At 44.2% G+C, this 11,585-nt stretch overlaps 1 protein-coding gene and 2 pseudogenes across 1 annotated transcript; all 3 read right to left on the reverse strand.

The window, feature by feature from the left end:
• Positions 1-4,915: 4,915 nt before the first annotated feature.
• On the reverse strand, positions 4,916-6,626 carry LOC123039035 (peroxidase-like; annotated as a pseudogene).
• Positions 6,627-7,054: 428 nt separating this feature from the next.
• On the reverse strand, positions 7,055-9,030 carry LOC123039036 (peroxidase-like; annotated as a pseudogene).
• A 253-nt stretch (positions 9,031-9,283) lies between these two features.
• Positions 9,284-10,779, reverse strand: LOC100192163 (peroxidase-like). Its single transcript, XM_044466237.1, has 3 exons — positions 10,510-10,779; positions 10,205-10,381; positions 9,284-10,112 (listed from the first exon to the last, which is right to left on the reverse strand). Exons 1-3 carry the CDS (start codon positions 10,717-10,719, stop codon positions 9,555-9,557), a joined length of 945 nt encoding a protein of 314 aa, XP_044322172.1. The 5' UTR covers positions 10,720-10,779; the 3' UTR covers positions 9,284-9,554.
• Between the last annotated feature and the right edge of the window lie 806 nt (positions 10,780-11,585).

Here is an 11,585-nt window from a genome sequence, read left to right on the forward strand (position 1 = left end):
TCTGTAGGCTGGACGCAGTTTCTTTGGCTTCCATGCCTCCGACGAATTATTGGTTTTTTTTTCGACAAAGCCGACGAATTGCTGGTTGGATTTGGATTCCTGAAACAGACTTATTTTTCAAGAAAGTTGCGAGTTTTATTCCTCTATATAATAGGGTTACAATCGGCTACCCTGAGCCGTGTATGGTGCAACCAACATGAGGCACAACCATGGGATCTACCATAAACCCTGTTCTATTCACGACTAATCTTCCGAAGGATAAACTCACGACCTTGAAGTAGCTATCTGATCTCTAACAGCAAGTGACCACGCATGGATCAATCAAGGCTAGGCATAGCGATAACATCAAGTGCAATGATCGAGCAGAGGGGTCATTTGGACCACTCTAAGGTGAGAGCTAAGCTTCTTCTAAGTGCGTTTTTACAGTACCCTATACTGCTGACAGGGGAGGGAGCAGTATATTAAAATCTGACCATTGAATTTCTGAGGTAGGATAGACATTCTTCGTTTAAAAATTAAGGGAGCCATGGTCTCGTCTGCCCAGCCCAACCGGGCGGCTGTAGCGGATGAGCAGGCGTTCGTTGGAACTTGGAAGCCATGGGATGTCAAGAATTCCTGGACGTGGGTTCGGAGGTCCTGCAGCTTCATTTGACCAGTCGGGTTGAGGCTGCACGCGCTTCCGGAGGGGAGGTCGCCGGAGTAGACGGGTGCACGGCTCCGGCGGGACGCTGGCAGGGACCTCCGTGGAGACGAAGACGAGGCAAGAGCAGTCACGAGTGAGTGCCGACCGGTCCTGAAACACGTCAGGTCCCTGGGGAGTAGTGGCGTCCTGGGCGGCGAGTCCTCCTCGGGCTCCTCGTGGTGGGAGGAAGAGGAGGAGGGAGGGAGGGAGAGACTGGAGAGTACAACGTAACATAGATGGCGAGGAAGAGAGGCCTAGCTCTGCAGCCTCTTGATCCGCCATAGATGGCCTTCGCCTGGCGGACCGGCATAAACTTTTTCTACCCAAAATACCCTTATGACATGTATACTAGACGACGAGAGCCAAGCAGTGCAACCTATACTGCTCGTGATTTCATGGGCAAATTTGAGCAGTACCCATCGGTTGCCACCGTTAGTTTTCACGATTGGACGGCCCATATTTGTCGCAGGGCACCATAAAAGAGCTCTCTTCTAATGCGTCATTTCAATTGAGAAGATATCGACATGCTGTAAATACAATCTAGCCTGCAGGGTTCCGTAATTTCCTTGCCGTACATACACTGCCATCGTTAGCAATAAGGGTGTGGCTGGATCTTCGTCGACTGAGACTTAACCAAGTCTCAGTCAAATGAGAAAACATAAAAAATATTTTTTTTGCACAGATCGTTATGTAAGATCACACTAATATAGCATCGACGGAGACTTGTTTAAGTATCAGTCGATTGAGATTTATCAATCCCGTAGCAGTAAACAAATCATCTATCGTCAGTTCAATCCAAACACTGGGAGGGTGTGGCCAAGGCGCCATGGGTTGTATAGCATAGCGTACCCTGGCGAGGATAGGTTTTTGGCCGGGCTCAGAAAAGTCCAACCTAAATATGCCAAGCAAGGACTTAGCCCGGTGTTGTCTTATCACACGGAAAGCCTATTTTTTATTTTAAAATAATAATTAGTCCCAGGGATGAGAAATGAATAACTATACCTTTTAAGCATATTTTAGGCAAGGTCAGAAAAACAATCATGTCATGCCTTTTCCAAGCTTCTGAGAGGAAAGTGAGGCCAAGCCCGGTTCGACTGCCGGGTTGCCCATGCCTAAATCCATTTACTTGTAGTTCAGTAATTTATACAACTATCAACTTTGTTTTCGTCTAACTTAACCTTCTCAACTCTTAGAACTATGACGACATCTTGAGCGCAAAGAGGAAGGTCGAGGTAACGGCGGTGTTGGCCTCCCGAAGGCACACGATATTGAGGAAGGGCCACAAGTGGCATGGGAGATGTTGGCGGAGGGTGAGGAGACAAGACGGGTATGGTCTTCTTAATGCCATGTGCTCTAGGATCCCTCGGTGTTGTAGTTGTGAAAAACATCATATATTAAGGGTAGATTACCGTCGCTAATCTAGACAACGTGCTACAATGCTAGCAATCATAATCAACAATTGTAAGAACGGGATACATGATAGTCATGCAATGGGTTGTCGTATACATGTGAGAGTTGGACAACGATGTTTATTAACTACTTACGTGCACAGCAGCCAATTGGGTGCGTCGTCGACCCTTGATGGGTGTAGCCTCTACTATATATTGAGATTGTCAACCCAGAACCATGTTGCGAGACGACCGGTCAACTCGATACGACTTCCATGGTGGTCCTTCTTGTCTGAATCAACCGATGGAAAAAAATTACCTGAACCCCACTATCCGATTGGAAGCCTGAAGCTCAAGCTTCACCGAGTTTGTTTTCACTTGGAAGCGTTAATCTTGAAGTGAACCTTCACCCGAGTTTGTTTTCCTAGTACAAAACTCTTCATGAGTTTTCGTATTCACGTCCTAGAGAGGGAACCTTCACTGCAAAAATATCCAATTCTTCACGGCTGGAAGAAACCCAAGCAGATTCGATGAAATGCCTTCTTTTTTTTAAAATCTAGGTAAGCAATTCTCCATAAACAACATTTTAGCTCGTGTGTTCCCCAATCTACAATGTTTCTTCAAATCTTTACGGCCATAACGAAATCAGCATCCATCTAGTTAAGATATATAATGATGATGCATTAACCATTTTTTGCGAAAAATGATGCATTAACCTTGACCCCTATGAGAAAAGATATCAACATGGAACAAACTCAGTTCTTATGTAGGTGTGTTATGACGTACACATTTTGTCACATGTCACTGACGGGGAAACTAGATTTTGTCACTGAAAAAATTCAGTGCGTGTATACTAAATAAATGCCCATGCTACCAGTGAGTTGTTTTGGTAGAATTGGACAATTTCATGTGTAATTTTTCATATGCAAAACTATCTTTTAACTAATTTTAAAATGCTCATGTACTTCAAAACCACGTTCATGGCTACAAAAAGTCCACCTCTCTCAAAAAACTGATGATGTATTTTAGAATAAAATATTCATGTGTTTGAAAACAAATAATTAAGACTTCTAAGAAAAATGTTCCAATTTGGACAAATGTTTTTTCAAAATTATATGAATTTTACATGGAATTAGAAACAATAATTTTGAATATAATACAATTAAAATAAAAATGAAATAGAAAGCAATATCAAATATTTTAATGCAAATAAAATAATAAGTGGAGTACCGATAAAAACAAAAAATTAATAATGTAGGTAAAATAGTTTATTTGCTTAGTCAACTTTTAGAAAGTTTGACTTATGAAAAAACTTATATACACTATATTTTGGATAGGTGGAATTATGTCAAAAAAAGTTCATGAGCTTCTTTAAAAAAATACTTTCAAATATACACTAGAATTTATTTTTTCAAATATTTTACGAAGCTTCTTTTTGAAGCGGTCTTCAATTATTTTGCATTCCTTGTTGGTGAGCTTGCGACGATGAATCAGAATCCTGAGGTACGTGAACTGTAGGGATCCCACTTCACAGCCAAACAGTTGCATGTATTGACTCTCCTCCTCTTTGGCCAAATGATCATTTGTTTCATATTATCATCGTTTTCATGAAGCGGTATGATCAAATGTGTGTTTAAAATGATTATTATTTTAGAATGAAAATATATTCACGTACTCCCTCCATGCTAAATTCAGTGCACATAATTTGTTTTCAAAAGTCAATCTTTGGAAACTTTGATATAGTTTATAGAAAACATATGAATATTTACAATACTGAATGTATACCATATTAAAAATATATTTCATGATAAATCTGGGGTAATGTTATCGAGCGAACGTTCGCTGGGAGTGCAAGGCAAAACCAAACGGCAATTTATGTGTTGGGAGCATGCAATCCATTCAAATGAACATGGCAATTTCGCAGCAAAATCCTATGTTTGCCACAAGTTGCCATGTGTTTGTGAAGAACTTGCCATTTTCTTTCGAATAATTTTCCATTGAAAACATTCACTAGCTATTTGGGTCGTAAACCTAATGTTCTTGATCTGGTACTATTATTGTCAGTAAACTAATTTATGTGGTTAGTCAATTTTTAGAAAGTTTGACTACTGAAAAAACTTATATACTCCCTCCGTTCCTAAATATTTGTCTTTTTAGAGATTTCAAATGGACTACCACATACGGATGTATATAGACATATTTTAGAGTGCAGATTCACTCATTTTGCTTCGTATGTAGTCACTTGTTAAAATCTCTAGAAAGACAAATATTTAAAAACGGAGAGAGTACAATATAACTTCGATAGATGGAAGTATGTAAATAAAAATCATGCATGCATTTGAGGAAAAATTTCATGTGTGCTATATTATATGTTGTTGTTATCTCTTAGAGAATTCATACATATTTCCTCCTAAAAAGGTGAAAAGCGGGAAAAAGTGATTTCTTTTTGGAGAATCAAGAGAGAAACAAAAGATGGGAAATAGTATAAAAGAAATAATTAAAAACAGGGGAAATAAGCGACACATACGCAGCAGCAGCGGAGCTATGTTATCTCAGGGCTCAGGCGGTGGGTGTTATATAGGATTCGGGGAGCGCAGCACATACACACGATTCGTGTAATGTTCTCCTAACATTGAAAAAAAAAGTGTTCTCGTACAATAATCGAGCACGGCCACTTCGGGCCAAATTTCAACCGTCGTTACATACGTTGATGCATGCATGCATGATTTGCTGATGCACATGCTTTGAAAAACACACGATTCAAGTGCTGGTATGATAAGTGGTACTGGCCACTGCTTTTGGAGCCTTATTCATTCACGTGTCGTGCTGCCGACACATACGTCCATCACGAGTTTACCTTGGACCAGCTGAGCCTGATCTGCCCTGCGCCCCGGTGAGTGGCGTGATATTTCCTGTCTTTATCGTGGCCGTCGCGAAGGCGCTGCTGAAGACCGCCGCGCTGGTTGCGAAGTTGCGGATGGTGTTGTCGGTGCTGTCGTTGTTGAAGATCATCTGGTCCGAGTGCAGGAGCCCCTTCCGTGATAGGAGGTTGGTGTAGTAGGCATTGTCAAACGTGTTGGGGGTCATCATGCCCAGGTTCGCCAGGTTGTCATCGCCGTCGGGCTAGGAGCAGTTAGCCTTGAGCAACGTCGCGAAAGCCGCATTGATGTTGGTGTCACCACTATAGATCCGAGTCCAGAAGGTGGAGCACCGGGCCTTCCCGATGGTGTGCGCGCCTGATAGCGCGGCCATGTCGGCCGTGTTAAGGTTCTTGAGGAACGCGACCTCAAGCTGTGACCGGCTAAAGCCCGGGCCAGGGAGGTCACTGTTCGCCAGTGAGGCGCTTGCGGTGGTGGAGTACCGTCTCCCCAGCGAGACAGTCCACGATGTCCCTCCAAGCTGCATGTGGAAGATAGCAGATCAAGCAGGAAATTAAGTACTACCTCCGTTCTGGTTTATAGGCATCCTTTGTAGTTTGTGCCAAATTTTGACTAAAAATTTAATTGACAAAATGTTAATGCATGTCAAGAAAAATTATCTCATTGGATTCGTATTTGAATATACTTCCTCCGTTTCTAAATATAAGTCTTTTTAGAGAATTCACTATGGACTACATACGGAGCAAAATGAATGAATCTACACTCTAAAATATGTCTATATACATCCGTATGTAGTTTGTAGTGGAATCTCTAAAAAGACTTACATTTAGGAACGGAGGGAGTAGTTTTAAAAAATATAATGTTTGGTGACATGCGTAAACATTTTGTTAGTTTATCTATGGTCAAAATTTGGCACGAAATACAATGGGAACCAATAAACCCGAACGAAGGTAGCATGTACTAAATCAGCGACTATTAATATGAATCGGAAGGAATATGTTCTATCGTTCAGTAGCATCGATCATGTAACTGAGTGTAGTACTAAGATGTTCTTACAGCGACGACGAAGTCACGGGCAGCTATGGTAAGGATGTCGGCGCAGGAGACCGTCTACTTGCAGATACTCTTCAGTTGGGTCTTGATGTTGTCGATGACGCCGAAGCCCCTCAGCGAACCCACATCCGGAGCATCATTTTGTTCCATGCCAGACAACAGAACAGATGCATCACAGCCCTCTAGACAGTAGAAAAGAGTTTTCTCATAAAATAGTCGAGCATGGCTACTTCATGCCAAATTCCACAAGAGAAGTGCACATCCTCATTCCGTGTACAGGTGTAAATATGATCGATATAGTTATTCTTTTCTTTTTTTCCTTTTGAGGATGATCCTTGACTTCGCATCTATGTGCTCCATTTTTCTCCTGACATTGAAAAACAAATCTCGTTAAATAATAGAGCACGGTCACTTCATGCCAAAATGTCATCAGACAAGTGTACATCTTCATTCCAGTGTAATAAGGTAGGATTGATGGTAATTCTCCTTGCCTTTGCATGAGAAATTGAAGATTCAACCGTCGTTAAATATGTAGATACATGCATGAGTTGCTGCTGCACATACTTTGAAATACAGGATGCCGTCCGGCGTCATGGCGACGTCGATGGCAGAGAGGCTTGGCATGGTCGGTGCGTTGGGTTCTGCTCTGAAGATGGATTGCTGGAAGAGAGCACAACGACACACGATAGTGCGTCAGACCAGTTTGTGCCCCAAACCAAGTATGTAGCTTGGTTGGGCCTCTGGCTTTAGATGTTAGGCATTTGTGCGATGTCTGTTTGGTATTAGGCTCGGACTATCGGCACCCCTTCATCAGCTGGATAGGAATAGCGACATATGTTGCTAAGATGATGGCGCAGACTACCTAATGTACTATTTTGTAAGGTCTTTGTGATTAATTAATAAAGTGATTGCATGCGTCGTCTAGATGGAGAGGCCGAGGGTAATCCTCCTTTTCAAAAAAAAGTGCTGCTACGATAATTGGTATTGGCCACTGCTTCTGGGGCCTTATTCATCAATGTATCATGCTGGCAAGTTGCCGACGTGTACGTCAATCACGAGTTCACCTTGGAGTAGCTGAGGCTGATCTACCCCTGCGTCCCGGTGAGTGGCGCGATGTTTCCCGTCTTAATCATAGCTGTCGTGAAGGCGCTGCTGAAGGCCACTACGTTGGTTACGAAGATGCGGATGGTATTGTCGGCGATGCCGTTGTTGAAGAGCACCTGGTCCGAATGCAAGAGCCCCTTCTGTGATAGGAGGTTGGTGTAGTAGGCATTGTCGAACGTGTTGTTCGTCATCGTGTCCAGGTTCGCCGGGTTGCCATTGCCGCCTGACTGGGGCAGTTGGCATTGAGAGATGTCCAGAAGCTAGTGTTGATGTTGCTGTCACCATAGGAGATCCGAGTTCGGAAGGTGGAGCACCGGGCCTTCCCGATGGTGTGCGCTCCTGAGAGCGCGAGCATGTCGACCGTGTTAAGGTTCTTCTTGAGGAACGTGACAACAGAGTCACGGGCAGCTATGGTGAGGATGTCGGCGCAGGAGGCCGTCTGCTTGCAGATACTCTCCAACTGGGCCTTGATGTTGTCGATGACGCTGAAGCCCATCAGTGACCCCACGTTCGAAGCAGCATTTTGTTCCATGCCAAACATCACAACAGATGCATCAAAGCCGAATATGGTTATTCCTAACCCTTTGCGCTCATAACTCTAATCTTCACCACACATCGCCATGCACATCACATCAGCCGATACACATGATGTCACATCGGCATGTCCACTCTCTCGCTTCTCAGTTCTCTCTCCCAAACAAACCCACCCCTTTTTCACCTTTCCTAACTTAAATCATTTATATCCTTTAAACCAATATTTTGATTTCAGGAATTTTTATATATTTGAGCTCCAGACAACATTTAGAACAAGATCAATATTGGATATATTTCAGGAATTTTTCTTAAATATTTTTTTATTCTTTTCTCAATCTTTTGAGATGCATCTGGTTTCGTGTGTGATAGTGGCATCGATGTGATGGATTTTTCATCCAGCATACTTAGGAAGATGGATTGATCTTATTTTGTTTCCTGTCTTCCAGTTTTCGGTAAATGACTGTTGTTGTTTTGCCCCTCTCCATACACAGGAAAGCGGAAGAACATTATCAAAAATTTCAAAGGACTTTATAAAAATATGAAGAACTTTCTAACAGGACTTTGCTAACATGGTGTCCGAACTTTCCATAAAAATCAGAAAAACTTATGAGAAAACTTTGCCATTACTAATTGTATCTTTGGATTTTGTAATGTTCTTTGGAATTTCCCGTAGAGTTCGCCACAGCCATCTAAAAATTCCTTTGGTATAATCCAGTAATTAATTAATTTCATTAGTATTTTATGAGAATAAGTACATTTTTTTAGTAAATAATAAACCATAATTAGTGAAAACATGTTGATTAACCATGTATTTAAATGGTGCATTAGCGAAGAGATTGGTCACACGTGAGGTCGAATCAATTGAAATACGACTGAACTATACACACGGGCGCATGGATGGCTGACACATGTGGGCCATGTTGATTTGACAATAGGGCTGGATGTGTGGTGCAGATACAGGTTGCGCGCATAGAGTTCCGGGCATAGTGGTAGTGAACATTTTACTTTAACCTCTCTGGTCAATATAGTTGTGAACTCCTAATCATGATGCATGTATGCAACCATACACCGGAAAGAGGAGTCTTCTATGATGTAGGCAACCTATATGCAGGTAACTAATCGACATGCAAATGTCGTATTCTGACATATATCTTTTCAACCAGGCTTTACTCAGCCTTGCCCTTTTTCTCATGCAACCTCAAAAAACGGTGCAGGCACCAAACACGTCCTAAGATGTTGTTGCGGATACGATGGAGTCACGGGCAGCTACGGTGAGGATGTCGGGGCAAGAGACCGTCTGCTTGCAGATACTCTCCAGCTGGGTCTTGATGATGTCGATGACGCCGAAGTCCCTCAGCGACCCCACGTTCGGAGCTGCGTTTTGTTCCATGCCAGACATCAGAACAGATGCATCATAGACAGTAGAAAAGAGTTTTCTCATAAACTAATCAAGCATGCCTACTTCATGCCAAATTTCACAAGAGGAGTGTACATCCTCATTCCGTGTACAAGTGTAAATATGATCAATATAGTTATTCTTTCCTTTTTCTTTTTGAGGATGATCCTTGACTTTGCGTTCTATGTGCTCCATTTTTCTCCTAACATTGGGGGAAAAATCTCGTTAAATAATAGAGCACGGTCACTTCATGCCAAAATGTCATCAGGCAAGTGTGCATCTTCATTCCGTGTGCGAGTGTAATAAGGTAGGGTTGATGGTAATTCTCCTTGCCTTCGCAAGAGAAATTGAGGATTCAACCGTCGTTACATATGTAGGTACATGCATGATTTGCTGCTGCACATACTTAGAGAAATATACATGTTTCAAGTGCTGGTATGATAATCGGTACTGGCCACTGCTTCTGGGGCCTTATTCGTTGACGTGTCGTTCTGGCGAGCTGCCGACGTGTAGGTCAATCACGAGTTCACCTTGGAGCAGCTGAGCCTGATCTGCCCCTGCGTCCCGGTGAGCGGCGCGATGTTTCCCATCTTGATCATCGCCGTCGTGAAGGCGCTGCTGAAGGCCGCCGCGTTGGATGCGAAGTTGCGGACGGTGTTGTCGGTGGTGTCGTTGTTGAAGAGCACCTGGTCCGAATGCAGGAGCCCTTTCTGTGACAGGAGGTTGGTGTAGTAGGCGTTGTCGAACGTGTTGGGCGTCGTCGTGTCCAGGTTCGCCAGGTTGCCGTTGCCGCCGGACTGGGGGCAGTTGGCCTTGAGAGACGTCGCGAAGGCAGTGTTGATGTTGGTGGCACCGCCGTAGATTCGAGTCCGGAAGTTGGAGCACTGGGCCTTCCCGATGGTGTGCGCGCCTGAGAGCGCGACCATGTCGACCGTGTTAAGGTTCTTCTTGAGGAACGCGGCCTCGAGCTGTGACCGGCTGGAGCCAGGGCCTGGGAGGTCGCTGTTCGCCAGCGCCGCACTTGCGGTGGTGGAGTCCCGTCTCCCAAGTGGAACAGTCCATGACGGCCCTCCAAGCTGCATCGACCAACCAAGAAATTAAGTACGGGACTACTAGCTTTACGTAGCATCGATCATATATGCAACTGAATGTGCTAAGATGATTTTACGGCGACGACGGAGTCGCGGGCGGCGACGGTGAGGATGTCGGCGCAGGAGACGGTCTGCTTGCATATACTCTCCAGCTGGGTCTTGATGCTGTCGATGACGCCGAAGCCTCTCAGCGACCCCACGTTCGGACCCGCGTTTTGTTCCATGCCAGACAGCAGAACAGATGCATCACAGCCCTGTAGCCAACATAAACATATTAGTTCACGGTATAAATTTTGTTAAATCAAAGCTTGTTAGATAGGACACAGCTGTTAAAGCAAAGTTAGTTAAGATAAAAAGAGCCGATATATTATGTGAAACTTGCTTGGACAAAGCAGTCGTGGAAGTGAAGCCTGAGCAGGGACGCGCCCATGCGGGGGTCGCTGCTCACGGCGGCCGCCACGCCGCTCTTGATGGTGGCCAGAGCCCTGGGACACGACGTGTCGTAGAACGTCGACGAGAGCTGCCCCGTGGCCGCCGTGGCCAGAGCCACGAGCACCACCAGAGAAATGCAAGAGGCAGAACCCATGGCCATGGTTGGCTACAAGGCCAGAGCTATGTGTGCTATCACTGCTATCTGCACTTGTTATCTGGCTGTGGCTGTGGCTTGCAAGATAATGCAGTATATCATGCATATTTATAGGGAAAGTTTTAGCTCACGTGCAACTGCACATCAGTCCCGGTCTCCCAGTTGGGAGAAAGCATCCAACTTCTATGTCTGATTAGTCTAGCAAGCATCCAAAACAGATGGTCGATTGGTCTATGATGGCTGACGATCGACGTCGACCCGGCATCCACGATCTGCCCAGCGCCGTCGTGTGGCCAGCTAGATGTTGGATAGGGGATACGGGTGCGGACAAACCCGCCGATTTTTTAGAAGGGTCAGACGCTTGCATCCAACTGTGGCAACCTCCAGCTTAAGTGCTTAAATCGCTACGGCCAACACCAGCCCTGCATTTTTTTTTCCGGCAATAGGGCTTATCATGTATTCGAATAATTTCCCGTGATCTGCCTTGGCCTTATCATGTATCCGTTAGGTGCCCGTGGGAGAGAGAAACATATATCTGCGAATCAATAATGGCATACAACATCTCATAATAATGTTCATTGTTTTTTGATATAGCTTACTACTCTTGCCAAGTGGTTCATCTCATAATAATGGAGTAATATATTTTTCATCATTGTTTTTTAGGTACAGGTGTGGTCGTGAACCTGCTTTGAGGGAATATAAGATTGTTAGGCTTTTCAATTTTGAATAAATTTAACATGCTTTTTGTCTAGCGACTCCGGGCGGCCGGCAAACCTGTGTTATGCATCAGGCTCATAGCCTCGCTACACGAGCATTTCGTCCTACGATCAGCCCTGACTAGAGAGCAACATATGTTTTATAAGAGGTTTTGA

Source organism: Triticum aestivum, chromosome 2B (assembly GCF_018294505.1).
Source record: "Triticum aestivum cultivar Chinese Spring chromosome 2B, IWGSC CS RefSeq v2.1, whole genome shotgun sequence".
Classification (NCBI taxonomy): domain Eukaryota; kingdom Viridiplantae; phylum Streptophyta; class Magnoliopsida; order Poales; family Poaceae; genus Triticum; species Triticum aestivum.

Bases quoted from the DNA above. Each gene is read 5' to 3' on its own strand.
- LOC100192163 (XM_044466237.1), bottom strand. From the start codon at position 10,719: ATGGCCATGGGTTCTGCCTCTTGCATTTCTCTGGTGGTGCTCGTGGCT. The intron at 10,382-10,509 runs GCAAGTTTCACA...TGTTGGCTACAG, and splicing joins TCCACGACTGCTTTGTCCAA to GGCTGTGATGCATCTGTTCT. The intron at 10,113-10,204 runs GTAAAATCATCT...TGGTCGATGCAG, and splicing joins CCCGCGACTCCGTCGTCGCC to CTTGGAGGGCCGTCATGGAC.